The sequence below is a fragment of the Polypterus senegalus genome, chromosome 7 (assembly GCF_016835505.1).
Source record: "Polypterus senegalus isolate Bchr_013 chromosome 7, ASM1683550v1, whole genome shotgun sequence".
NCBI lineage: Eukaryota > Metazoa > Chordata > Cladistia > Polypteriformes > Polypteridae > Polypterus > Polypterus senegalus.
In genome coordinates this window covers 119,585,452-119,611,034 of record NC_053160.1, presented here as the reverse complement: position 1 = coordinate 119,611,034, position 25,583 = coordinate 119,585,452, and the positions used below count along the sequence as shown (strand labels likewise).

At 39.7% G+C, this 25,583-nt stretch overlaps 1 protein-coding gene across 3 annotated transcripts in view; it reads right to left on the bottom strand.

Annotated features, from left to right (window-relative positions):
* The window catches only part of arhgef38 (Rho guanine nucleotide exchange factor (GEF) 38), a 112,992-nt gene that overhangs the window by 71,213 nt on the left and 16,196 nt on the right, over positions 1-25,583 (bottom strand). For 2 of the 3 annotated variants that reach the window (XM_039759192.1, XM_039759193.1), the window contains exons 2-5: positions 7,982-8,166; positions 6,023-6,140; positions 1,244-1,391; positions 518-535 (exon numbers count right to left, since the gene is read on the bottom strand). In XM_039759192.1, the coding sequence (XP_039615126.1) occupies positions 518-535; positions 1,244-1,391; positions 6,023-6,140; positions 7,982-8,166 (469 nt within the window). Of the gene's footprint in view, positions 1-517; positions 536-1,239; positions 1,392-6,022; positions 6,141-7,981; positions 8,167-25,583 lie in introns of those variants that run through there. The other variant, XM_039759194.1, reaches the window with a different exon arrangement.

Here is a 25,583-nt window from a genome sequence, read left to right as displayed (position 1 = left end):
TTTGGGACATCTTACCTTATGGAGAAGGACTTAAATGTAATTCTGCCTCTCACCTGATTTCTGTTTGCACTAGAATGGAGTAACACATTCTGGAAGGAACCGCTTCTGCCTGAGTCAACCAATGCTCCGCCCCTTCCACTTCCAACCTTACATAAGGTCACTTGATCCTACCAACCTCTTCAGATCAGACTTTGGACTCATGAAGAGTGGACCTCTCCAAAGTCATTACTGACCTCGTTGTAAAACCTTGTGTTTTTTCTGTCTTGTCTTTTCCTAAGATCCTCGGACAAATATATGGGAAAGTTTCTTTCTCTTTACAGAATGAAAACCTGCTACTGCGGCAAAGCAGCGCCTTAGTTTGAGACCTGTAATATGCAATATGCCTCCTTATATGTAATTTGCTTTTAAGGTAATTTAAATATTCATTCATTCAGCCACTTTAAATTACATAATCTACTTTTAGTAACAATGGAAATAAAATGAAAATGAAAAATTAAAATAAAATAAAAATACTTACTCACGATCATATATTGTCCTGCAAAAGAAAAAAGAAAATACAGTAGATCAATTGCAAAAAAATACATTAATGAATAGCTTCTCCATTTTATTGTATTTTTCTGTATTAATCAGAACTGCACTGTTAACTTTACAAAAAGCAGAAATATATTACGGTGCACATTTTATATAAAAGTATGCTATTGACTTACGTCTTTTCTTACAGACTATGGAACGTTATTCAGGCCAAAATTAAATGTAATCTAACATGTTAACTACATTGAAGTATAATGCAAATGCACCATGCGCATTTAATTTTAGAAGTTTTGTTATGTGAAAATTAAAAATATATCAACCAAACAATACATTTCTTTTCACTATGTCAATCAATTTTCGTGTTAGTTTGAAATGCACTACAAAAGAAGAGTGCGGTTTAACTAATGCTTATAAAACCAATGTCAATAAGTGATTTGTTAGAATAACTCATCACAGTGAAGCAAGTAGATAGCTCCAACTCAGCAGCTGCTCATTTTTCTGCTTCCTAACCAGGATAATCAGCCCAAAATTGTAGGTTCAAATCAAACAGGGACTGACTACTAACATGTACAGGATGTGGCACGGACCTGCAGCAGCACCACCTAGGAAGCCATCCTCTTCTTTCTGTACAACAAACTAATTTAACTGTGATGAAACTCCTCAGTTGTTATGAAATCGTGTGAAATAAGTGGAACAGACAAGCATCACTTACTTAAGGGTCATGATACAGTTGATGAACTGCTGGTTAACTTCTTCATCTTTTTCATAGGTGCTTAGTAAACTATTTGCATCATCCTGGTAATAGCAATAGTTTTTATATGCTTCTTCCATCTCTACTTTGACATGTGAGAAGGGTTTGCCTAAGAAAAAAGGTGAAGGTAATGAAGTTGTATTCAGACAACATTAACAAGATTTTATTTTGAAGTTTGGAGGTCAATACTCCTTGACATATGTTAATTGTGCTAATTGTATCTATGTTTTCACATTTGTTTACCACCAGAAACTGAACAAAAATATTGTTAAAATTTGTAGAATAATTATATGTTTCAAACAGAGTTCTTCAATTGACACTGACACAATAAGGAAAGATCCTGTACATGCTATGCATCAGCCAGGGTGTACTCACTGGTCTCTGTTTATGTTCCTTGCTTTATTTTTAAGTGTTTTTCATATGTTTCTTGTAATTATGAATTTTTATGTAAATAGAGTTCAGTTTTTTTATTATTTCTTTTCAACATGTAATGTGGTGTTTTCTGATGTCCCTTGTGTTCTGTGGGTGGCACTCCAGGAGGTGGGGCCACCCTGGTAGCATCGCTTCTGAGACTCCTCTCTGGCTGTAGAATCCCAGAAAAAAGGGGAGCTCAGCAGTGGTACATTTTTGTAAGTATTGTCTTTCAGTTGAATTTTCTGTCTATTTTTTGCCTTTAAAATTCTGCTTTTGAGAGTTGGTTGCTGTGAAGTGCCTTGTAGTAAATTGTTATTTGCTCTTTTTGAGCATTTATTGTTTCTTTTTCTATATATAGAGGAATTTAAAGCTCAAGTCTTTCTCCCTTCATCTTTGTTCTCATATTCTGCCATCTTAAATTTAATTGCAAACACAGTTTTTTGATGACCTCAAGCAGTGAGGGAATTCCAGCAACAATCTCAGCATAGTTTTCAGAAAGGAATTTTCTTTTACTTTAATCTGGAAAACATGTTACATCTGCTGGGACTCAGATTGGTGAGGTCGGTTTGTTCAGGTTCGTTCAGTTTAGGATAGTGCCATCTTTTTTATTTTTCCATTCACTTTACCTCAAGGATTTAGTCTGGCTTCATCATTTAACATTTACATCTCAGTTACTGTTGTAATGCGAACTTTATGTGTGTTTGGTTTATGGTATTTTTTGTATGTGTTGTGTATAATGTTTATTTTGGTGAGGAAACAAGAGAGGATTGTTTTTCTATTGTATGTAAATATTACATTACTTTACTTTTTCTTATTAACTATATGTTTTTGGGCAACTTCTATTATTTATGTTTATTGTAAGTGCCCAAGATGACAGATGGGCATCCTGGCCAGGAGGGAGGATCATTTTTTGCCCAGAAAGGAGGCCCGAACTGAAAGACAGACAAACTTGTCGGCTGGACAAGGAAACAGCTTTGTGCCTGACCTGAGTAATATAACGGATTGTCCAGCAGGAGTCAAGCAGGTGGCAGTGGTCCTCTGGTAGCATCCCCGTTTGGACACCTACAGTTGGAGTCTGGAAGTGTAACTCTGTTGAGGTCCCTGAGTGCTGGTAGTGGGTGCTGTTGGGGGGAGGACTTCCTTCCATTCCATATGACCCAGAAGTACTTTCAAGAAGACACGGTGTGGCACTAGAAGCATTCTGGGGCTGGGATTGAAAAGGAGACGCTGTCACCTCACATCAAGGAGTAAGAGCTGAGAGGGGAGACACTCTTGGAGGAAGCAAGGAGGAAGAAATTGATTTATTTGTATTGTGGCTAATCGCTGGAATGGTGATTGTTGTAAAGGTGCTTTGGTGTAATACATATCTAATATTTAAACCTAAAAGCATGCTGGGTATTACTGTGTCTGAGGTTTGGGGCTCAGTGTTTATATTATATAGTTTACTCTTTTAGCAATATATTTACCTTTCACCTTTACATTTTGTTATTAACTGCATCTTTAAACTGTTCAGGGAATGAGATTGGGACATTTTTTGCAAATGGAGCACTGTGCAGCTAGTCTGTTGTTATGGTGGTCTTTGCCATTACTCTTCATAACATTTTGAGTTTTGAAATCCACATCTCTCCAATTGTCATCTTTTTACTACTTATGACCAAGTCACATTACACAAATTTTCCAGTTTTCAGTCATAGATATCATTTAGATAGTTTTATTGAGTCATGGCACACTGTGTGACTTCCAGTTACGTAGCCTGACATGTCTAGTGACTCACCCTAACCAGTCTGTGACTCTCACAAATAAAATCAAACAGGTCTTTAGTCAAAAGGTTGGGCTTGAGTGCGTGTAAGAACTGACAACCAATGCACGCTCTTCCTAAAGTATAATGTATATAATGCATCTATGAAGAATAAGGAACATGGTGTCTTGGACCTGACAAACAGGAGAGAAAATTGTCTGTCTTATGACACATGTTTTACATACTACAACAAGGATGGAAAACAAGGCCATAATTTCGTCTGAACTCACCATACCTGTAAAGCATTTGTACAGGCACTGGCAATGCATTGTTGCACATTATTGACTGTGAGAAAAAGTTTTGGAAATGTGAAACTCTGTTGGAAGGTTATCACACAGTTGTCTAATTTCACATAGTTTGCGATTTTTAGCTGCATAATCTGACATACTCTGGCACTGAGATCAGCAATGCATTCCTCAAGTTTGAAATCCCATTCAAGAAGAACTTGTGTAATGTGACATTAGGTTTACACAGTGACACATTTAGGAATGGGCAACTTGGGCAGCCACCAAATGTTGCATCTTGTAGGGTATGACATAGGATGCCCAAACCAAAAAAAAAAAAAATAGGAAAGTTAAAGGGCGGCATTCTGTTCAAGTGCATCGTATGTACACAGAGGGGTGTCATTTTTGTAATTAAAGGGGCAGACGCTCTGGACATTGATGGGGACAAGGGTCGCCTAATAGTACAGATTTCCCATTTCTGACACCTAGGGGCATTATCTACACCCCCAAACCCCTTCCCAGGGCTCCAAATGGTTTTGTGTTGAGTCAGACCCTTCTACTGATGCAGTCATACTCTTTTATACTGTTATCATCCTGTGACTAGATTATTGCAGTTCTCACTTTTTATTGGTCTTCCTGGTCAAAACATCAATTGACTACAGTAAGTATATTCTATTCTATCTGTCTGTCTGATATTAGTTGCTGATTTGACTATTTTTCCTGCTCTGCTCTGGCATCTCAGTATGGTCTTTACTGACACAGAGCCCTCTGTTTTTCATAACACCTCTTTAATGATTTGCAGACAAGTTTGTAAGTCCAAACCCTTAAAAAAAAAGGCACGAAACAAGCACAAAATAACCAGAATCTCTTTTGCCTGTGATCATCATGACAGTGAATGAATGACGCTTCTGAATTTTGGAATTTTTACAGTAGTCCGAGTTTAATTAAAAAAACATTTCGCATTTTTATGTCACCAACTCCTTCCTCAGAAAACATCCTTTTTCCATCACTCCAGTAACGAGAAAGAATGAAATGAATTATTCAAAACCAAGTGTCTTGTTTCTGCCTTCCTCTTTCTGTCTCTGGCCTCTCCTCTTTTTGTCATTTACATGCTTGTCTACAGCGTACTGAGATCTACAGATTTTTTTTTTTGTTTTTTTTAATGAAGCTAAGGTCAGAAAAGTAGATAAAATGAAGCCTTAAGCATCAAGAGTGTCCTTTTCCTTTTTCTTCTAAAGATTGTGTTCAGGGTTAGACAAGTCAGTTGTGGTGCTGATCAGCTGTGTATAGGCCTCAAAGTTTCAAAAGCTGTCCTAGAAATAAATAACATGTTAAGTTAATCAGAGACTTTTAAACTGAAGCCCCACAGGTGGGTGTGTGAGTGTGCCCTGCAATTAACTGGAATCCCACCCTGGGTTGGTTTCTGCCTTTCACTCAATGCTGGTCAAGAAATTGAACAGTTGTGTTTGGTGTAGTTCAAGATGGACTTAAAGTGGAGAAGGACAAACAAACTGTAATTGCCTTTACTACACAATTATCTTGCTTAACTGGAAGAATCCTAACTCTCCTATTTTAAGTCAGTGGATGATTGTTATATATTATCTAAAATCGGAAAAAATCTAATTCTTACTTAAAGGATCTGTACAAAACCTTTTCAAAACCTGGCAGGTTCTAATCAATAACATTTTAGAATAAGAATTTCAATTGAGAAAATGGATTCTCTCCCCCCTTTTTCTGTTCTATCTATTTCTATTTATTTATTCCCTGCATTTAGGTCCTTCAACCTGCAAGGCAAACTTGGGGGTTGGTGGCAGGATTGGCGCTCCAGCCACTGTAAAAATCCCACTCCATCTGAACTAGTGTGGTGCTGAGGTGTCACCGTTGCATGGCTGCACTCGGGTCCTAATCTGGATCCTGTGTTGATTTGTCATGTGGTGGGTGCGGCAATGCGCTGTATTAGCGTGTGCTCCTAACCTCTCTCTCTGTCTGCTGACCTAGCTCTCTTTCTCTTGGGTAGGGGTTGATTTGTTTCAAAATGATTTTATTAAACTTGACTTGCATGTATGGAATGTTTTTTGATTTTGATAAAATAAAATATAAAAAGGAAAAAAAAAAAGAAATTGAAATTGAATGGATGGGCAATTTGATGGATAGACACTCATTCCATCATGATGTGTTTTTATCTTTTGAAGACATGCAGATACTCTAGACATGTGCTGCTTTCCACACAGTGACTCCTGTAGTCTCTCACTGATATTCTGTTTCTTAATAAAGTTAAAAAAATAAATAAATCTAGTAGCTTACCTATAATTTGAATTTCTGGGTCTACTCCAGCTGTAGCCTCTTCCAAGTTAGCCAGTAGTGAAGCTGAAACCTGCTTGATAGACTCAATATTTATGAAGAGTCGGTCCACTTCCACAGCCTTAAGAAAGCAGAACGGGAGAAGGTTACATTTAGAGTAGATGCACATAATAATGCTTGTAGAATATTATAATAGGAATTGGATAACTGGGAACAGTCCACTTCCTTTGCTTAACTTGCACATTTTGTCCCATCCATTATAGAATGAACCTCTTATTGTAGGGGTATGGAATTTACCTGGGTTTTTATCCTGCATGAGGCAGTGTGGCGCATAATGGGCTAATGCCTGGGATTTTTCCTGCCTTGCCACTAATGTAGCCAGGACGGGCACATTCTCCCAAGACACTGATGTTTACAGTCTGAGCAAGTGTGAAAATGTATGAGTGTGCTCTCTGATGGACTGGCGTCTTGTCCAGGGTTGGTTCTCACTTTGCTCTGCATGACAGTGAACTGGAAAATGGAATGCATAATAGATAAGTGGTTTTTTAAAGGCTGGCACAGTGCTGCAGTGGTAAAAGCTGTTGTCTTAAAACCATACGTTTTGTGTCTGATGGTGTTACTCAGGTGTTGCTCTAAGCACTTGTGGCCTGCAGGGGGTGCTCCAGCTCCCCAAACCTGACATAGACAGACACAGGCACAAATCCAGCACAATATGCAGCTTTTATTATGTGGGAAACCCTTCCCCAAGCATTTCCCACAGCAGAACAAAGTACAAAAAGCAAAAATGAAGCACACAGTACATTTTCTTCCTCTTTGTGCCTTCCTTCTCTGCCTCTGCCCACCTCCACTCCTCATCCAGCAAGCTTTGTCACCTTCCTTCTGACTCTGGCTCCTGGAATGAAGGCAGCGGGCTCCCTTTATGCTGTACCCGGGAGTACTTCCGGTGTTCCGTAAACATGGTCCAAAAGCACCGCCAAGTAAGGTGGGAGCCTGACCAAATAGGGGTCCCCAGTCGCTAAAGCACACCCTGATGGCACCCATGGGACCCAACAGGGCAGAGTAGCAGGAGTCCATTTCCCATAAGCCCTGAGGGAACCTGTGGGGCTGCAGCAACCCGAGGGGCTACCAGCTTGCATTCTTGTGGAGGTAATGCCCTATGCCCTCTCACCCCTGTCCTCAGAGTACACAGACATCCTGCATGGGTAAGGGCGCTGGCCGTCTGCCACATGTTTTTGTACTGTAAAACTTTTGTCGATAATTACTTATATGATTGCTGCTATGAGAGTTGGACAGGATTTATTAAAGAGACTGATTTCTGCTCACTCATGCACATTGGGTCTCTTATTTTTTACTCATCTGTGCCTGTAACTGTTTTTTTTTCCCTATTTGAACAGACCAAACTACTGTACTGATCCTCACAGCAGTCGAACATCACTTCTGTCCACTCCATGGTTATCACTGCTGTCTCACAACCTCAGAGGCCTGGAGTCAAATCCAGGCCCAGATACCCAAGAGGTACATTTTGGGCCAATAGGTAATTGTACCGTATGAATGAGTGTGGGCCTGAGTGTGTCTGCTGAAGGGCTGGCAACCTGAGAACTGTTGTTTTCTGCATCGCACCCAGTTCCACCAAGATAGGTCAAACCTGCTTACCCCTAAACTGGTTTAAGTAGGACTGATTATGAATGAATGAGTGATTTCCGGATTGATCAATAATTGCAGCTCATTTTCTATTGTTTAAGGTATGTAACTGGAGAGATCAGCTGATACTGTAAGGAAGCTAAATTTCCATATGAATACCTGCCTTTTTATTTCCTGAAAAACCTGTCCTTCGCTTAGTGACCTAACCTGTTTCCTGAAACAAGCCATTATCAGCTGATACCCAATAGCAAACTGCAACAATAGTCTATTCAGCAATTTCAGCATTTATTTATATTCTAGTAAATGAGCTTTCCGGGTTACCTGTATGTCTCTAAGTGGCTCAACAACTTCCTTGATGCACAGCTCCAGGTCAGTGAGGTAGTCCTTCTCAGTCTGAAGCAGCTCCTGAATAACTTTTAATCTTTTAGCCATCATTTTACTTTTAATCTCCTGTGGATCAAGGGCTGGACAGGATGAAGTTGGTGTGTCTTGGGAGGCCATTTTATCTGTTTTGAAAGACAAAGGTCAAGTAATTTTTTCAATAAAGAATAGTGTATTTACACTTTAGTGAGCAAAATCAAGTATTGTGCTATTATTGACTGTGGTAGAGAAAGAGGGCTTTATTCCTGGTGCAATTTCAGGAACACTTGATTTTGTGGCTTTTAGCATTTAGGTTGAGTTGATTCTTAAACAAGGACCTTAAGCTATCAACAACACATTATCTTGGGCCATTTACAAAATCAACACCATAGAATACTCCTACAAACTCCTATTTATGTGTACATAGCATATAGTGTACATAGAACAATACAATTCTTACCTGCATGCTCACAAAAGTATAAATGGCATGCAATGAATACTGAATATAAGATGTGCCACTGTGGTGAGGCAGTTAGAAATAAGAATATTAGCGACCAGAAGAAAATAAGAGGTACTCAGTACATTTTTCATCTAAGTTTATCATGCTAAATAAAAAATTGAAGTTAATAAAACTAGCAAGGGTTCAAAAACCAATAAATATTTTAAATAATCACAAACCACTGAAGAGAGTTTTAGTTTGAATTATTCTGAATCTTGGATGACCAGGAAGTGCACAATGCTGACATTTTAAGTGGTTATGTAGATAACATCAAGCACCGCATGTCCTTGGTCATCACTGAGAGCCAAATATAAATATGATAATGATAAGCAATCCGTCATGGTAGAACGTGACATCACTGTGGTGTAATCATGGATGAGGTTTTGCCATGATTACTTTTATTCTGTAGAAATTTTCTGATGACTCCGGCTTTACTGTTGCTTTGTTGTCCTTTGGTAACCATAAGCTCAAACATTCTCAGGATGCCCGTCATGATGTCACACTATTTAAAATTGTAGCACCCAGCTTTATATTATCCTTGAATTGGATAAGTTACAACAAAAAGAATAAAGAATGTCAGCCATAGCTGGAGTAAGAAAATGTGTTAGTTGTGAGGACCTTTTGTCTGTTTAATTGACTTTGACTTTCCTCTTGTGGTTTTGACTGTGACAGTCAGTTTTAGTTTGCTTCCTACAGTTTCATGACCCCAGTCTGTTGAAAGACTACATATTGCTAGCTTCTTTTCTCACCTCCATTTCGCAGTCATCTTGGCAGCAAAATAACAACTTTTGGCACATTTCCTTGCGGGGAATTCATAACATCTTTCATGTTCAGGCTCAAAACATTTTGATCACCCTGTATATTTATTTATCTTTCTTTCTACATACTGTGTATATAATGTTCAAGAGCAATCCCCAAAACAAGAAAAATGCTAATGAGACCCAAGTTATATAAGAACAAGGGTTTAATTAAACAATAAAGCACTCTGTACATGTATATAGAAAGGAGAATGTAAATGGCAAAATAACGTAAGACTACAAGAAAGCTTTGTGGCCCTCTGGACCTCCCTAAATGGCTGTGTAAAGCACATATCACATTATGAGACTTCAAGTCATAAAGTATGTCAGACTTGCCGACTGCAGTTGCTGATCTCATTGCCATACCATGTCAGTTTACATGACAGGAAATTGCTGGGCATGTCAAAAAAATGGCATGATGACTTTCCAGCACAGTCTTGCTCACTGTTTTTTCTGACAGCCAATAACATTCTGCCAGACAGAGCTGTATGAAGGGTTAACAGGTACGGCAAGTCCAGCCACAATCTCAGACCTTGTTTTTTTCATTTGGAGACACTCTTTTGTTTGTCATGTCTAAAACAAACGTGCTCCGTATTCCTCATTGCTACATTAGATGCGTTGTACTTTCGGGTGAGCATTCATTGGTTGTCAGCTCTCATGAACACAGAGCCCACCCCATGACTAGGGACAAAATCAAATTTGTCTAACTCTTTCTGGGCTGGTGTTGATTTTTGTTAAAATTCAGGGGTAGAGGGCGGTAATGGGCTGTAAACTGCAACAAAATTCGCCCATATGTTTTAGTTCGACTCTCTTCAGTTGAATCAAACTTATGTAGCTTTGTTGATTTGACCTCGATTCCCTGCACGTGCATGAGTAGTAAAGAGCAAACAGCCTCTAAAATGGCATTGACATGTGGCGAGACTAAAACAAATGTGCAAAGCAAAGTACTCCATGGATGTTTTACATATTATCGCTGAATCGGACTCTGACTTTTCAGACTCTGAGTTTGATGCAAGTGTTCTGAAGATGGATATCGAAAACTAAAGTGAGGTACCAGCATCAGCCTATCAGTACCCAGCTGATTGTGGTTGCTGAACATGGTTGTGTAGCTGATACGCCTACAGCAGTGTTCGGCTAGGAGGTCCACCACTTATGATGACAAGAGGTACAAAACATATTGCATCACACTGCGACTGCCACTGTCGCCCACCTGCTGTGCGAAGACAAAGAGGTAGCTGGCCCGCCATGCATTTCTGCTGGCCATCAAGCCGCCCCTGCACTGCCACTGCTGCCAGAGATGACGAACAGTCACTGAAATGGTTTTAACTGTAGCTATTAGCTGAGGAAGCTAGCCCACTTGCCCCCAAAGGAAAATCGCTCTCTCCACTCACCTTCTATCTCTGTCTATCAATCACTAAACTTACCTCCTTGTACATTCAAGTGTTATTCTACAGTCTCCAAACACTGAGCTTACACAGCCCCATCCTAGGATTACATCCTGGTGAAGCTTAATGTTAGTTATCGGGTCAGGTTGGCTCCAAAAAATAGCTGTGTAGACCTAGGTTTTTCTCGGCCAGGCCTCCAATATGGTTCTGCTACCATCACTGTTTGAGAGACAGAACTGTCTGAAATATTCCCACCTGGGGTTGTGTGCCCTTTAGTGGTCCTGGAGATGCTACTTCTTCTGCTGTTCTCTATTACTCTTTCTGGGCTCCCTATCTAAATCACTTATAAGGCATCCAAAGCAAATGTACAGACTACTGACCCCGAGTGGTGCCAGTTTTTCCTGCACTTGCATTAATGATGAATACCTTTGTTTAAAAAATGCCTTTTTACTCCGTCTATATTAGGACCTTTCATCTCTGCCCGGGCTTGTGACAGACATTCTGTTTGTAGTCCCAGTCCCAAATGAGTCCTCTTTTTTGAAATAAATAAATACTAGCCAACCGCTACGCCGCATTATCAGGCCGCTTTTTAAATGATTTTTAAGCACAGAGGAAAAAATAAACATTTGAAAAATCCGTAATTTAATAAACCACCAAGAAAAGTAACATTGCAACAATGCACGCTACGAACCAACATGCAATTGTCCGAGACTGAAAACCGGAGGAGCGCCGTCGCGCTTTCTCCTTCCAAAGCGAAGGACGGGGTTGAACGGCGCTTGTTCAGTACGCACTGTCCGCTTATGCGCCCGCCCCCAACTCCCTACCTGAGTCGCTTTTGTCTGTGTACAGTCCACACGCACCTGTGAGTCACGTTGACTGTTAATTTTCCAAACACCGCCTCAGTCGGTTTCCACGTTGATTTTTCATTGTTCTTTGCAGTTCCGGCTGCTTTTTTTTATATATAATCCACCAAGTCACCCGACCATGGGGGGCTTTACAAAGGGCAGGGACGTAATCAGTACGAGCGTATGACCCGCATGTACTGGGAATTTCTCGTTCGTGGGGAACAATTGGAAGCCACGGTCTCCATCATGAATGGGGTTCAACGGCTTACCCATGCCTCCCCGCGCCGGGTAGACACACGTTGATCCATTCAGTGTAGCGCGCGTGCAGTACCGGACATACAAGTGCATCACAGACCTGTTAATGCTCAATCTCACATGGCTGAAAGCCACTTGTCCATCTAAAAATTTGGACGCCGACCGCTGTTGGGTCGTGTAACTATTTAGCAGGCGGGAGTCTCGTTCGTTTTCGGAAATAACCAGCCAACTAAGAACTGCCATGCACCACCACCCACAGAATCGAGAAAGAGCTATCAATCTGTCAATCCTGTCCGTGTCCGGGCCGGGTGAGGTTTCCTGTGTTGAGTCAAATGAAGTGAAAGGCTCCACACCTGGTGGTGCCCTTCTGTCAATTCCTTTAAGTTTCAGCTTTGTAACCATACTCCCCCCTGAACCCAAAGACTTTGGTTACCCAGTTGGCTGCCCGGCAGGTCATGGGAATGACGCCGCTGGACCGCCTGTTGCGGGGCCTGCATTGGTAAAGCAGGTGAGACGGTAATGAAACAGAGGCACAGGGCTTATTGGTTTTTAAAGACTGCTTCCTTCATTGGGTTTTAACCAATGCACGGAACGAACCAACACACAATCGTCCGTGCGCCGCTCAGGGTGGAACGGGAGGAGAGGAGAAGGACATCCACTCCACTCCCTCCGTCATGCTAGTCTGCTGATTTCTCGTTCAGTATACACTGCCTGCTCATGTGCCCACCTCCAACTCGTCACTCGAGTCGTTGCTGTCTTTGTACAGTCCAGATGCACCTGTGACTCACGTAGACTTTTCATTGCTCTGTGCGGTTTTGGCTGCCTTTTTATATATAATCCACCAAGACACCCGACCACGGTGGGAGGGGGGTGTGTACAAAGTGCAGGAGTATCTAAGAAGACGTATGTTTGTCGCGGATGCGAATTGCTGTATGTAGCGTGTAAACCAGTTTGCTATAGTGCACGCGGTCGTGCATCGTAACCGAAAACTCATTTTTTAAAGACTGCTCACTTCATTGTGTTTTAACCTCAGTTGTAAAGGAACGTTTTAAGGATCCCATGGGATACCCCTCGCAAACAGTTTTACACGCCACATATGGCGATTCACCTCCGCGAGAAACATGCCTCTATTAACAGTCAACGTGGGTTGGAGCTGCATGTGACCTCTACGACAGACGAATATAAATGACACCGGTTTTTCTGTGTCATCGCGTCCGAGTTGGTGGGCGTGGCTCTGTGAGTTGTCGGCGTATCCAATGGTCTTGGAGTTGGTGGGCGTGGCTCCTTCCTGTGTGCGCCATAGGTGTCTCACTTGTCGGCGGCTTAGTGAATCCACGCCCCTTCCGGCATGCTTTCCACGGTTGTCTTGCCTTAGTGAATTATATATATAGATATTTATGTACACCCAGTAATGTCTCTTTGATCAGAAAGATGGAGACTTTAGAAATCTAAGGTATTTAATTAAGATTAATGTGCACAAAGAAACATAACTAAAGTAAAAAAAATAACCATAATACAGTGTGTCTACCAAACGTAATCAAAAATTAGTATGACACTATGATGAATGCATTAAATTGTTATGCAGGCATATGTGTCATTTTGCTATATATATATTTAAATATTAACAAATGGATTTAGCTCACATTTAGGATGCATATAAAACTTTTTTATGTTGTACTTGAACTATAAGTCACTATATGTAAGACAAGTGTACATCTAGACAACAAGATTTAACAGAGAGGTGAGCACGAAAATATTCCAGTGGAAGAGAGGAGGATAAGGAAGAAGAAATGTATTCTGCATGTAACAGTTTTCTTTATTGGCCTAATTTTTGTAAACAACTCTTCAATAAAGTGATGAGAGAATTACGTTCTGCCTGCTCACTTAGGGACTCCCTGTCTATCATAATGATTTAAAACTTGCATGCTGTTTTGTTGGAAGTCATCAAGACTTAGGAGTGTTTCTCTGAGTCAAGCCCTCTGGACACAGCTGGAGAAACAATACCTGAGTCACAAACATGAAACTTGGCCATGTTCCTGTTATAAAAGAGAGCCTTCTTTGATGATTGTAATGTGCTATCTGAATCACATTCAAAACAAGCAAAACATCACCTGTCTTCAATATTTGAATACTTTGTCATGTGCTGCCTCTTTTCAGGCATATTTGTGTGTTTGTACTAACATTAGTCTGCAAGGTAAAATAACTTTCTTTTGAGGGAGCATAAAACACATAAAAGTAACACATTTTCATAAGTAAAAACCACATTACATGTCAGGCTCAGTTATATTAAGTGGGACTTCTTTTTCCTTTTCATAACAACACTTTGAGTAGGTGAGCATCAGTAAATGTGCACAATTCACAATTGGAACTGCTAAGAAGCCTGGGCCTATCCTGGCTGCAAAAGACACAAAGCATGCACCCTGAAATAGAAAGGCATCTTCCAGCATGTTATTGTAGAATTATTGCTATTTATGTAAAATAAGTAAAAACATAAAATAAACAGTACATTTATTAGTAATTGCTCTATACCCTATCAATGTGGAGTAACTCCAGTAAAGCATTCCATTCACTTAATAGCAAATATGAAACCACCCTTTCTACTCAGTCAGAGAGCTGGACTAAATGGTACAAGGGCTACCAAAAGCAATGTATCCAGTCTGTTACTAAACTAAATCTGGATTTTCAATTAAATCTCTATTGTCTGGCTTGTTCTGAATCATCAGGCACAGAACTGCTGTACATTAAATGAGACAACATGTGGCCTAGGCATTCTGTCACAGCCAGACATGACGCAAAGTGCCAGTCTCATTTATGATTGCTGTCCTCATTCAGCCTCTAGAAAGTAAAGCAAATATCTATGTTTCAAAATATGAAAGGTTCTATGTCATAGATAGATAGATAGATAGATAGATAGATAGATAGATAGATAGATAGATAGATAGATAGATAGATAGATAGATAGATAGATAGATAGATAGATAGATAGATAGATAGATAGATAGATAGATAGATAGATAGATAGATAGATAGATAGATAGATAGATAGATAGATAGATAGATAGATAGATAGATAGATAGATAGATAGATAGATAAATTTAAATTCACTTTTTGCAGCAGCAACACAGAACATAAAAACATAAAACTGTTACCTAAATGTAAGATATAGACCTATTCAGCACTCCATGGCTGGATATGCCGGTGCTACAGAGCAGTATGTTTCATCATAGTTTACAGCAGAGGCCTTCACTCGTGTAACACAAATAATGAGAGAGTCGTGTGCAGAGATCAGGAATTGGAATGGAGAAGGTTTCAGTAAATTCTGTTCCTTGAACAACGTAGTTATTGGGGACACCATGTTTCCACACCAGCATATACACAAGCTCACCGCAGTTGCAAGAACCAGATCAACCACTTGCTGATCAGTAGCACATGGAGGCAATCACTGCTTGATGTACAAGTGAGGAGAGGAGCAGACATTAGAAATGATGACCATCTAGTAGGAGCCACTGTGAGACTGAAATTAAGGAGCATAAAGAGGAAGACCAAGTCTTAGAAATATTTGAGCGTGGACCTGCTGAAGAACAGTGACACCAAGTCAGCTAGACTCCAGTAAAGGCTAGAACAGCAATACAGAGAAGCCCATAGAGCTGTGAAGAGAATGGTGAGGGCAGACACATGAGCTTTCATGGATGGTCTTGCAGCACAAGCTGATAAGGCAACTAGCAAGGGAGAACAGGAAAATGTCTAAAAGATTACTAAAGATATATAAGGCAGGAGTAGAACAACAACAGTAGTGGCTGTTAAAGACAAAAAAGGAAGTCTCCTAACAACAGAAGAAGAACAGAAAACCAGATGGACTGAACATTTTAAAAAAGTTTCAAACAGACCTTTACCAGAAAAAGATATGGAAATATTAGAAGCAGAAGAAGACCTTGATAATGCTGTGAAATCACCAGGAAAATAAGACACAATAGCAACAGTGAAATCACTAAAGAATGGAAAATCCCCAGGATATGACAACTTAAACACTGAACTTTTCAAGGCAGACACTGAACATGCAGCCACTATCCCCCATTATCTATACAGAAATATTTGGGAGGAAGCTCAGACCCTGAAGGAATGGAATAAGGGAATTATAATCAAAATTCCAAATAAAAAGGATTACTCAGTGATTGTAATAACTGGCATGAAATTACACTCCTTTCCATCCCCAGTAAAATTCTAGCTAAGATTATCATCAAATTAATTTCAGAAGCAGTAGATAAGTCACTGAGGAAAGAGCATGCAGGTTTTCGGAAAGGGAGAAGCTCTACTGACCAGATCTTTGTTTTACGCAACATCATTGAGCAGTGTACAGAGTGGCAGAGACAGCTGTACATCACTTTTGTTGATTTCAAAAAAGCCTCTGATAGCTTTCACAGAGTGAGTCTTTGGCATATCTTGAGTGCTTATGGAATTCTGCAACATTTGGTGCAACAAATTAAGAGTTTCTGTATTAACTTCTGTTGCAATGTGGGCTACAATGACTTGCATTTTGAAGTGAAAACTGGTGTACAGCAAGGATGCATGATGTCTGCTACACTGTTCAGTCTTGCCATTGACTAGATTATGCGGCAGACCACCAGTGACACACCCAGAGGCATTAGGTGGACACCTTTCACAACACTTGAAGATCTACACTCTGCAGATGATATTGCAATGCTGTCACACACACAATGCCACATGCAGGGGAAGACTGACCACCTGAGCACATTAGCTAATGCAATAGGGTTGAAGGTAAGCTGTAAAAACATGGAGACAATACTCCTAAACATGAATCTAGCACCTGTGAAGATTAATGGGCAGAACTTACCAATCACGTTCACCTATCTCGGCAGTGTAGTCAGAAAAGATGGAGATACCAGAAGCGACATTCAGAGCAGGCTCAGCAATGCAAGAAATGCCTTCAGAACTATGAACTGTGCATGGAGATCAGCTCAGTATACTTTCACACCAAACTGAGCCTCTACTAGAGTTGTGTCTCGTCAGTACTACTGTATGGATCCGAGTGTTGGAGAATAGTGGAAAGTAACATTGCCAAACTGTCATCCTTTCACACGACATGCCTCAGAAGGATATGCTGCATCTTTTGGCTAAAGAAAATTTCTAACCAAGACCTCCTTGCCCAGTGCACCCAAGTTGACATGAATACCATTCTGATGACGAGGCGATAGAGGTGGATAGACCATGTGTTGAGGTGGAATGCAGATTCCATCCCTAAAACTTCTCTACACTGGACTCCAGAAGGCAGAAGAAGAAAGGGAAACCTAAAAACAACGTTCAGGCTTACAGCTGAAAAAGAGCCATGGAGAAATTGGTCAATGATAGATATGGGTGGATGAGCTTTGTTTGCCAGTGCACATGATGGCCACACCTGACCTGTCTTCGGTCACATTCCTGGAGGGCCGCAGTGGTTGCAAGTCTATCATTGCTGATAATGAAACTTTGTGTTTGTATTACCTGTCAGTGCTTTCAATCACCCAAAAACAGTTACCTGTAGAATGACATTGTAGGGCTTCCTTTTCTGAGATTACTATCCATATGGTTTGTGGACCGGAAGAGGTTTGCAGTTTAGAATTCTCCCCTTTTCTGTCTCACTTATTTCTAAACATTTTATTAACACAGAAACCACATGATGCAAATTCACCATTTTCTGGGTAGGACCCTCAGTGTGGTGTTGACGTGGAAATTTCTCTCACATTCTAAAGGTTGGTCGAAGAATCAAAACTAGCCCAGCTTGAATGTACGAAGTGGTGGTTTGAGAACCTGTCCAGGATTTCTTTCTACCCTCTGCTGGATTGTGCTGGCAAATCTTCAGCCCTATTTAACCCTGAATTAGATTAAATTGTTTGGAAAATGGATAGATCAATATGACTCTAGGATAAGATCATATAAATTATATGGTTATTTGGTAAAATGTACCAATGCACAGCAAATGTAATAATTAAACATGGAGGAACAATCTAATAATAATAATAATAATGAACAGTGCAGTGATTACATTTTCCATGTTGGCCTTTCTCAATTTACTAAATGTAGGAATATGGAACAAGGAAACTAGAGTCATTATAGATCATAATTTCCTGGTTTAGTTAAGCTATCTGTTACATAAACAATGACTTACATTTTATTTTGCAGGTAAGGGAAGACAGAGAACGTGTTTCGTAATTCACACTATATTGTAGCACACTATGTTTAGTACTTATGCAGACAACTCCAGATGACAAATAAAAATAGCAAAACAATACAAGCTCTAACATATGGCCTATCAATGTTTTCACATAGGTCATAACTGAACCTTGTGTTAAAGTAAAAAATTGGGAGTGGTCTCCCCTAGACTTTCTCGTATACTCAGATATGGGGATAAATATTTGAGGAGTAAACCACAAGACAACGATTATATTTCTATATTATGTACAATAAAGAACCATCAACAACAAATCAAATAAAATTAATAATAAATAGAACAATTATTATAAAAGTAAAATTGAATAAATCGAACTCTGCAGACACATTAATAAAAAAGTACCACTTTCGGTTAGTGGAAATAGCTCAAAAGTTGATAGAAATCTACGTTTGGTACAAATGTATGCAAAATCTGGTTGACCTAAGTGAAAGCGTACTCAAGTTATGCTGTTTACATACATACATAGCCACAGACAGACACACAGACATAATTCCAAAAATGGCATTTTCAAACTCAGGGAGGTCTAAAACGTCGAAATTCATCAAAATCTCAAAATCAAATTTTTGGATGATTACCTTACTTTCCCTATACTTTGTATATGAGAAAGTAAAAAGAGACGGAGAAAGGTGACAAACAAAATTCTGAAGTAATGGACAGGAAATTTACACAGAGACAAAGATCATGTCATGATCACTGCCACGCTGCCAGCAGCACTCAGCTCATGCATATAGGGAAAAAAAAAAACACATTAATTCCGATCTGACTGTTATCATTCATGTCATATGACCATGAAGCACCACATATGAAGGTGAGTCAAATCTGAATAGAAAAGATTGGATTTCTGCATCCACAAAGCCCTGAAAACATCAGATTTGCATCACATTAAGGAAAAAAACAAATCTGAACCACTTCATCCTGGTAATGTGAATGCAGCCTAATCCAGTATTTATCATCATTTGGTTCATTCACACTCACAATAATCCTTGGCACTTCAAAGTGTCCTGAACTGCTTTTATTCTGTTTAAAAGAAAGTGCTCTGCTTTTAATTTTTATATTTTGTTTGCACATTGAGGGCAATTGAGGTAAATACAGGGCACCTGGGGCCTCATGCATAACGCCGTGCATAGAATTCACACTACAACATGGCGTAGCGGAAATGTGCTTACGCACAAAAAAATTCAGGTGCATAAATCTGTGCGTTCACCAACTTCCACATTTTTTCGCTCTATAAATCCAGGTCAGTGTTAAAAGTAACACACGTGCACGCCCCTGCTGTCCCGCCCCATCTCCTCCCTGAATTACGCCTCTTTGAATATGCAAATCAATATAAATAGCCCTTAAGCTCAGCGTTCTGTGAAAAGACAATGGCAAAAGCATGGGGGAAAATAGAAGAATTTCAGCGAATACCAAGTGGAGGCAAGGAAAAACTTACTATTTGTTGATGTAAAAAGTAGTATAAACAACAAAAGGAAGTTGATCGAGTGACATAGCGTGTAGGAGAAACTGGAAACTCAAGTTCACAAAGTCGCACAGTGCTCGAAATAAAAAAGAAGTTGTCAGATATCAAAGTTCCTGTGAAAAGGCAAATCTTAGCCCACCGTCTGAGTGTCATATGAAAGCTTATTAGGGTACAGAGAAAAAGTGGGAAAAAACACAAAATGTCATCTTTAATCTCGAAATTTCTACTTTAATCATGTACGTTGTTTTGTCATTAAAGTAGAACATCATAAACTTCACCTTAAAATCATTTAATTTACTAGTTTTCCATCGTAACTAAAGTAGCATGTTAAATGCTTTGTTTTGTATTTGATCTTCTATGTGCTCTATGTGTGTGAATCACTACATGCTTCCAGGCTTTCTCTTCCTCCAACAGGACACAGAATCCATTACGTTCATAATATTACTGCTCTCTGAATAATTAAAATAATGAGATGTATACGTGATATCATTTTCATGATGATAGGAGTTAAAGCATGTTATTAAACATGGGAACACGGTGGCACAGTGATTGTTCCTGCCTCACCCAAGATGCTTGCTTTGCCATGCGTGACCTTCAACGAAATAATTTATTGCAGCAGTACTGTCTCTTTCAAACATATTAACCTCCAATTCCTGTCCTTCCTTTTCTTTCTCCAAATACCCAATCGCCACACAATCAGCTCTGTAATAGATGTTAAGCCATCTGTAAGCTTAGAAATCTGATTCTTCAAAACTTTTAAGGAACATTGAAATATCTTCGCAGTACATGTTTAGAAGAATGCAGCGCGAGGCAAGAACAATCCGTGAATGGAGCACCAGCTCCTTGCTAGCGCTGTAACACCATGTCCATTTATTTATTAACAATATAGATTATTTAAATTAAGTTAAAGTTTTATCTGTATAGTATAATAAACATATTTTGCTGCATTTCATTTTAAAAATGATGTCATCATCATATGCAAATACGCGCTTTATAAAGTGGCTCAGGTTGTGCAATATTATAGCTGTATTGCAAGTTTACAGTGAGGTGATTGTACTTATATGTACAAACAGTACAGTTCAACAAGGAGCACTTGATTGAATGAGTGCGTTTATAGTTCTTGGGATGAAACTTTCTGAACCGCGAGGAAAGGCTCTGAAGCATTTACCGTATGAGAGCAGTTCAATAGATAGCATGGCTGAGGCAGCGCGTGCTTGTATACCGATAATTCTCTTTCCAGTCAGCTGCTGTACAGCTGTGATTCCCCACTCAGATACAGGTAGTGAGAGTAATATGGAGAAAGATGATCCGCTGTGGCAACTCTGCTTTTCAGGAGCAGCTGAAAGAAGAAGAAGAAGAAGAAGAAGAAGAAGGTGCAGTGAGAGTAACAACCCTAAAGCAGCTATTGTATTTAGAATAGTTTGACCATTCTGAGGACAATTATATTGTTACAGGTTAATTACAACCAGATGAATTAAACTAATAGACGATATGCAGTTAATTTCAGTGTATTTATAAAGCCGTGTCAGGAATGTGGATCTAAAAAAGAAAGGGTAACCACACAGGAACAGTAGTACTGCTTTGACGCTGGGTGCCGCCAGTCTGCAAAACCGAGTGTAGAACTTGCATATTCCAGGGTATGAGCTACCGTGGAAATGTGTGTGGCTTTACGCCAAGTTTAGGTTTTATACCACGATTTGAGCATGTAAACGGGCTTACGCAACATTTTTGTGCGTACGCACCATTTATACATGGGGCCCCTGGTGCGGGTAGGCTGCCATGTTTTTCCCACATAGTTTTGAATGAGTAGGGACTTTTGCAATAGTGAGCAGCACATTAAGGACTGATGCACAATTGGTTAGTAGCAATAACCAAAGTGTATTAGCTTCCACTTTCAGGAAGGATTGTGTGGATCGCTCAACCCAAAGCTAGTAAGTCCCTATATGGAGTACTGAGGAGTGTAGACCGTGGAGGAATAACTCATAATCACTGCTTAAACACAAGTATGATTGCCTTTGTGTGTGAGTGTTTAAAGCTTAGGGCTTGCAAGAGTAGGCAAATCCATAATGATCTTGGTGAGTCCCACTCACTCACTAAAAATACAGACACTAAATGGCATTGCTCATCCTCTTTTCTTGCTGCCTCACTGCTTGCTGGGAAACAGAAGGCATCTAATTACATAAAAGACAAATGTCCAGCTAGAGGGATTTTTTAACTTTGCTTATAATATTTCTTTCTTTCAGTTCAACGTATGGGATTTTTCACTATCACTCTTCAACTATTGGAAAGGATAGGATGTTAAAAAAGAGTGGGAACAAGAAAGGTGACATTGCATTGAATACAGGAGAACAGAAACTGTGGAGCTCAGATTAAAAGCCAGACACTCCAGGGTTAAATGAATTTCTGTCTTTTTGTTATAACAATGTTGCATTTTTCATGCTCCTCGCATTGCCTTTTTTACATATGTAATTTAACTTTCTTGTTAAGTAATTAAGGCGTTCTGCTGAATTTCTTATAGCAGTAAAAGCTACTGAGGTAAAATTGTTTCCATGGGAACCTAAGTTTGATAATCAGGGATGTGGAGCTGCCCCGGCAAAATATCTTTTTGAAGTTTATTACATTTCCTGATTCGATGCCGGCACTACATATCAAGTGTGGTATTGTTGCAGGGATAAAATTTTAAAATTAATTTGTTTATTTTGAAAAAATGGCAAGTGAGCGTGCCCTGTGCTGGACTGTCACTCTGCCCTGGTTTGGTTCATCTCTTCTGTCCTATACAGCCAATAGAAAACCCAGCCCCTGTGACCCAGAAGTGTATTAAGTGTGTCATGTAATGGATGAATCAATGGATGGATACCCATTTATTTATTTATTTTTTGTTTCTTAGTATACAAGTTTTACAATATTTAAATTTACATAAGAAAGTTTTACTGTCATGGCTATGTGTGAGAGTGATTGGCCTCTTCATATTTACATGCAGCGGTAGATTATTATGCATGTTAATACTTTCTTCTCTAACCTTACAAACAAACACATACTGTAAATATCTTTGATTTTATATAAAACCTTTCTGTATCAGACAGCATGGTGGTCACAATGCTGCTGACTCACAATTTCTAAATACTGTACAGGGTTTGAATCCTGGCTCAGTCATTGCCTGAGGTGTTTACATTTTGTTCCTTTCAAGCTTTCTCCCAACTTCCCAATGACATGTGTGTTAGGTTAATTGCATAGGTAACTTCTTAGATCCATCAAACCCAGTTCAGCATCAGGAGGGGACAGAGCCTATCCCTTCAGCACAAGGTGACAAATAACCCCAGTCAGGGCGACAGTAGATTGCTGGACCAATTCAAGCACACTCTGTCACACTGGGCCAATTTCTAATTGCAGATTAATTAGAAAACCAGGGCAATTTGAGAAAAATGCTTTTTTTATCAAATATTAGGCAGGAAGCAGCACCAGACAGGAGAATGATCCATCAAAGGGTTGGCTTTGAAACATCTCTCTAAATACTGCCAACCCCTTGAAAGCCCTCGTCTAACCTCAGACTAAAGAATTCCAGAACCGAATTCCAGTGTTTCTTGCCCATTTCAAATTATCTGTCTTGAGTACCAGAATGCAGTTATACTGACACTCGGCTCCTTTGAATGTCTCCATTTAGCAAGTGGACTGGAAGTTGATAGGCTGATGTCTCTCTATTATATAAAAACAATCCTGGGATGAGACAAGACTTTTTTCAAGAGATTTTTTCCAAGTCCCGTGAGACGAAACTTTTGCCATGAGATTTTTTAAAGTCATGCTCTCCACTCAACCAAATTCAACCACACACATGGTACTCTCTCCTCTCATTCATGTGAATGCTTTTGACAGACTCAGTTCCTGCTCTCTTAACTCTTATAAATTTTAACGTTTTTCTCACTTTAGGTTCCCAATTAAAGAAGACGTATAATGTCCAAATCTTATTGAAGAATTTCATCATGAAGGGTTATCAACAGAAAAAATGAGTACACAGGCAAAATTGTCAGTAGACTATACTGAAACAGTTGATGGTAATCATGCAGAACATGAAAACATCAACTTACAATATCCCAAAGAATATCCACAACCGTTAACACCATCCGTCTTCCACCGCACAAATGACTGTAGAATGAAGGATGTATACAAGAAAGGTAATGTACTACATCTTCCGAGGATAACATTAGAATTCAAAAAAGTTGTTTTATTTAATAGAGAGAATGAAATGATATTCACTCACGGGTAGTTATACATTGCGTTGTCACGATGAAAGTCCAAACACAGAATCAAAATTCAATGCGATATTGATGAAAATGTAATTAAAAAAATAGTTTTTGACAGAAGATTTACAGCTAAAGTGTAAGTTTAAAAAGTATTTGAGTGTTAATTTCAATGCCAAACAGAACAAAATCTTTCTTTCTTTCTTTCTTTCTTTCTTTCTTTCTTCCACTCACCTACTCACTTACTTTCATGCGAAAAACACCAATGCTACTTAGAGATAGAAAATGAAATTATTAACAGCATCGGGAGTTACAGGACATAGGGAAAAGTAATTTATTCTAAAATATGAGACACTGTTGACAAAGTGACCTCTTCAACAATTCCTATTCTTCTGATTCAAGCAGACCAGCATTTCATAATACCATCAATGCTCCACTTGTTGTCCTGATAGGAATCATCAGCATCTTTGTCTCCTTTCACCTCTATAAGATCATACCTCATGGTATGAAATCAGATAAGCCCTTCACGGGCTAAACACACATGAATCAGCACAGGAGATTCACATTTATGTGCATCAGCAAAATAATGAAACAGAACACCATAGCCAAAAAATGTACAGCTCTCTTGGATCATTTGAATGTTAAATAATAAGACATCACCTTGAGGCCCTATTAAAGACGTAGGCAATGTTTAGCGTTCCATTGTTATGTGTGTGTGTGTGTGTTATTCTACCCATTACAGCCTAAATCTGAGACACCTGCACAACACGTCTGGTGTCTAAACAAGGCTTTGTTGCTAAAACGTCAAAGCAGAAGTCGACCTTCAAATGGCATTTATAAGTTTAGCTAAGAAGGATTCCACATGGGAAATGATTCAGAAGATAAAGTAGTAAAAAAATGTGAATGATCACATAGTCACTCAGTCATTTGCAAACTTTATCTATCCTGAACAGGGTTATGGGGGTGCTGGAGCCTTTCCCAGCCAGCATGAGACACAAGGCAGGAACAAACCCTGGACAGGGTACCAGTCCATTGCTGGGCAAACACACATACACACAAAAAAGGTCAATTTAGCATTGCCAGTCCACCTAACCTGCATGTCTTTGAGAGGAGACCTACACAGACACAGGAAGAACATGCAAACTCCACAGAGACAAGACCCAGGACATGAACCCCTCCATACTGTGAGGCAGCAGCACTACCACTGCACCACCCTTAATGGTCAAATCCTTGTTCCTCTTTCGGCTGCTCCCCTTAAGGGACACCCATCACCTGGATGTCCTCTCACACCACATCCATAAACCTTCTCTTTGGCCTTCCTCTTTTCCTCTTGCCTGGCAGCTCTATCTTTAACATCCTTCTCCCAATATACCCAGCATCTCTCCTCTGCTCATGTCCAAACCAACACAATCTCGCCTCTCTGATTTTGTTTCCCAATCTTCCAACCTGAGCTGACCCTCTAATGTACTTATTTTTAATCCTGTCCATCCTCATAACACCCAATGCAAATCTTAACATCTTTAACTCTGCCACCTTCTGCGTTCTGGTCAGTGCTAAAGTCTCTAGCCCATATTACATAGCTGGTCTCACTACCGTCCTATAGACCTTCCCTTTCACTCTTGCTAATACCCGTTTGTCATAAATTACTCCTGCCACTCTTCTCCATCCATTCCACCCTGCCTGCACTCTCTTTTTTACTTCTCTTCCACAATCCCCATTACTCTGTACTGTTGATCCCAAGTATTTAAACTCCTCCACCTTCTCCAACTCTACTACCTGCATCCTCACCGTTCCACTGACCTCCCTCTCATTTACACACACGTATTCTGTCTTGTTCCTACTGACCTTCATTCCTCTCCTC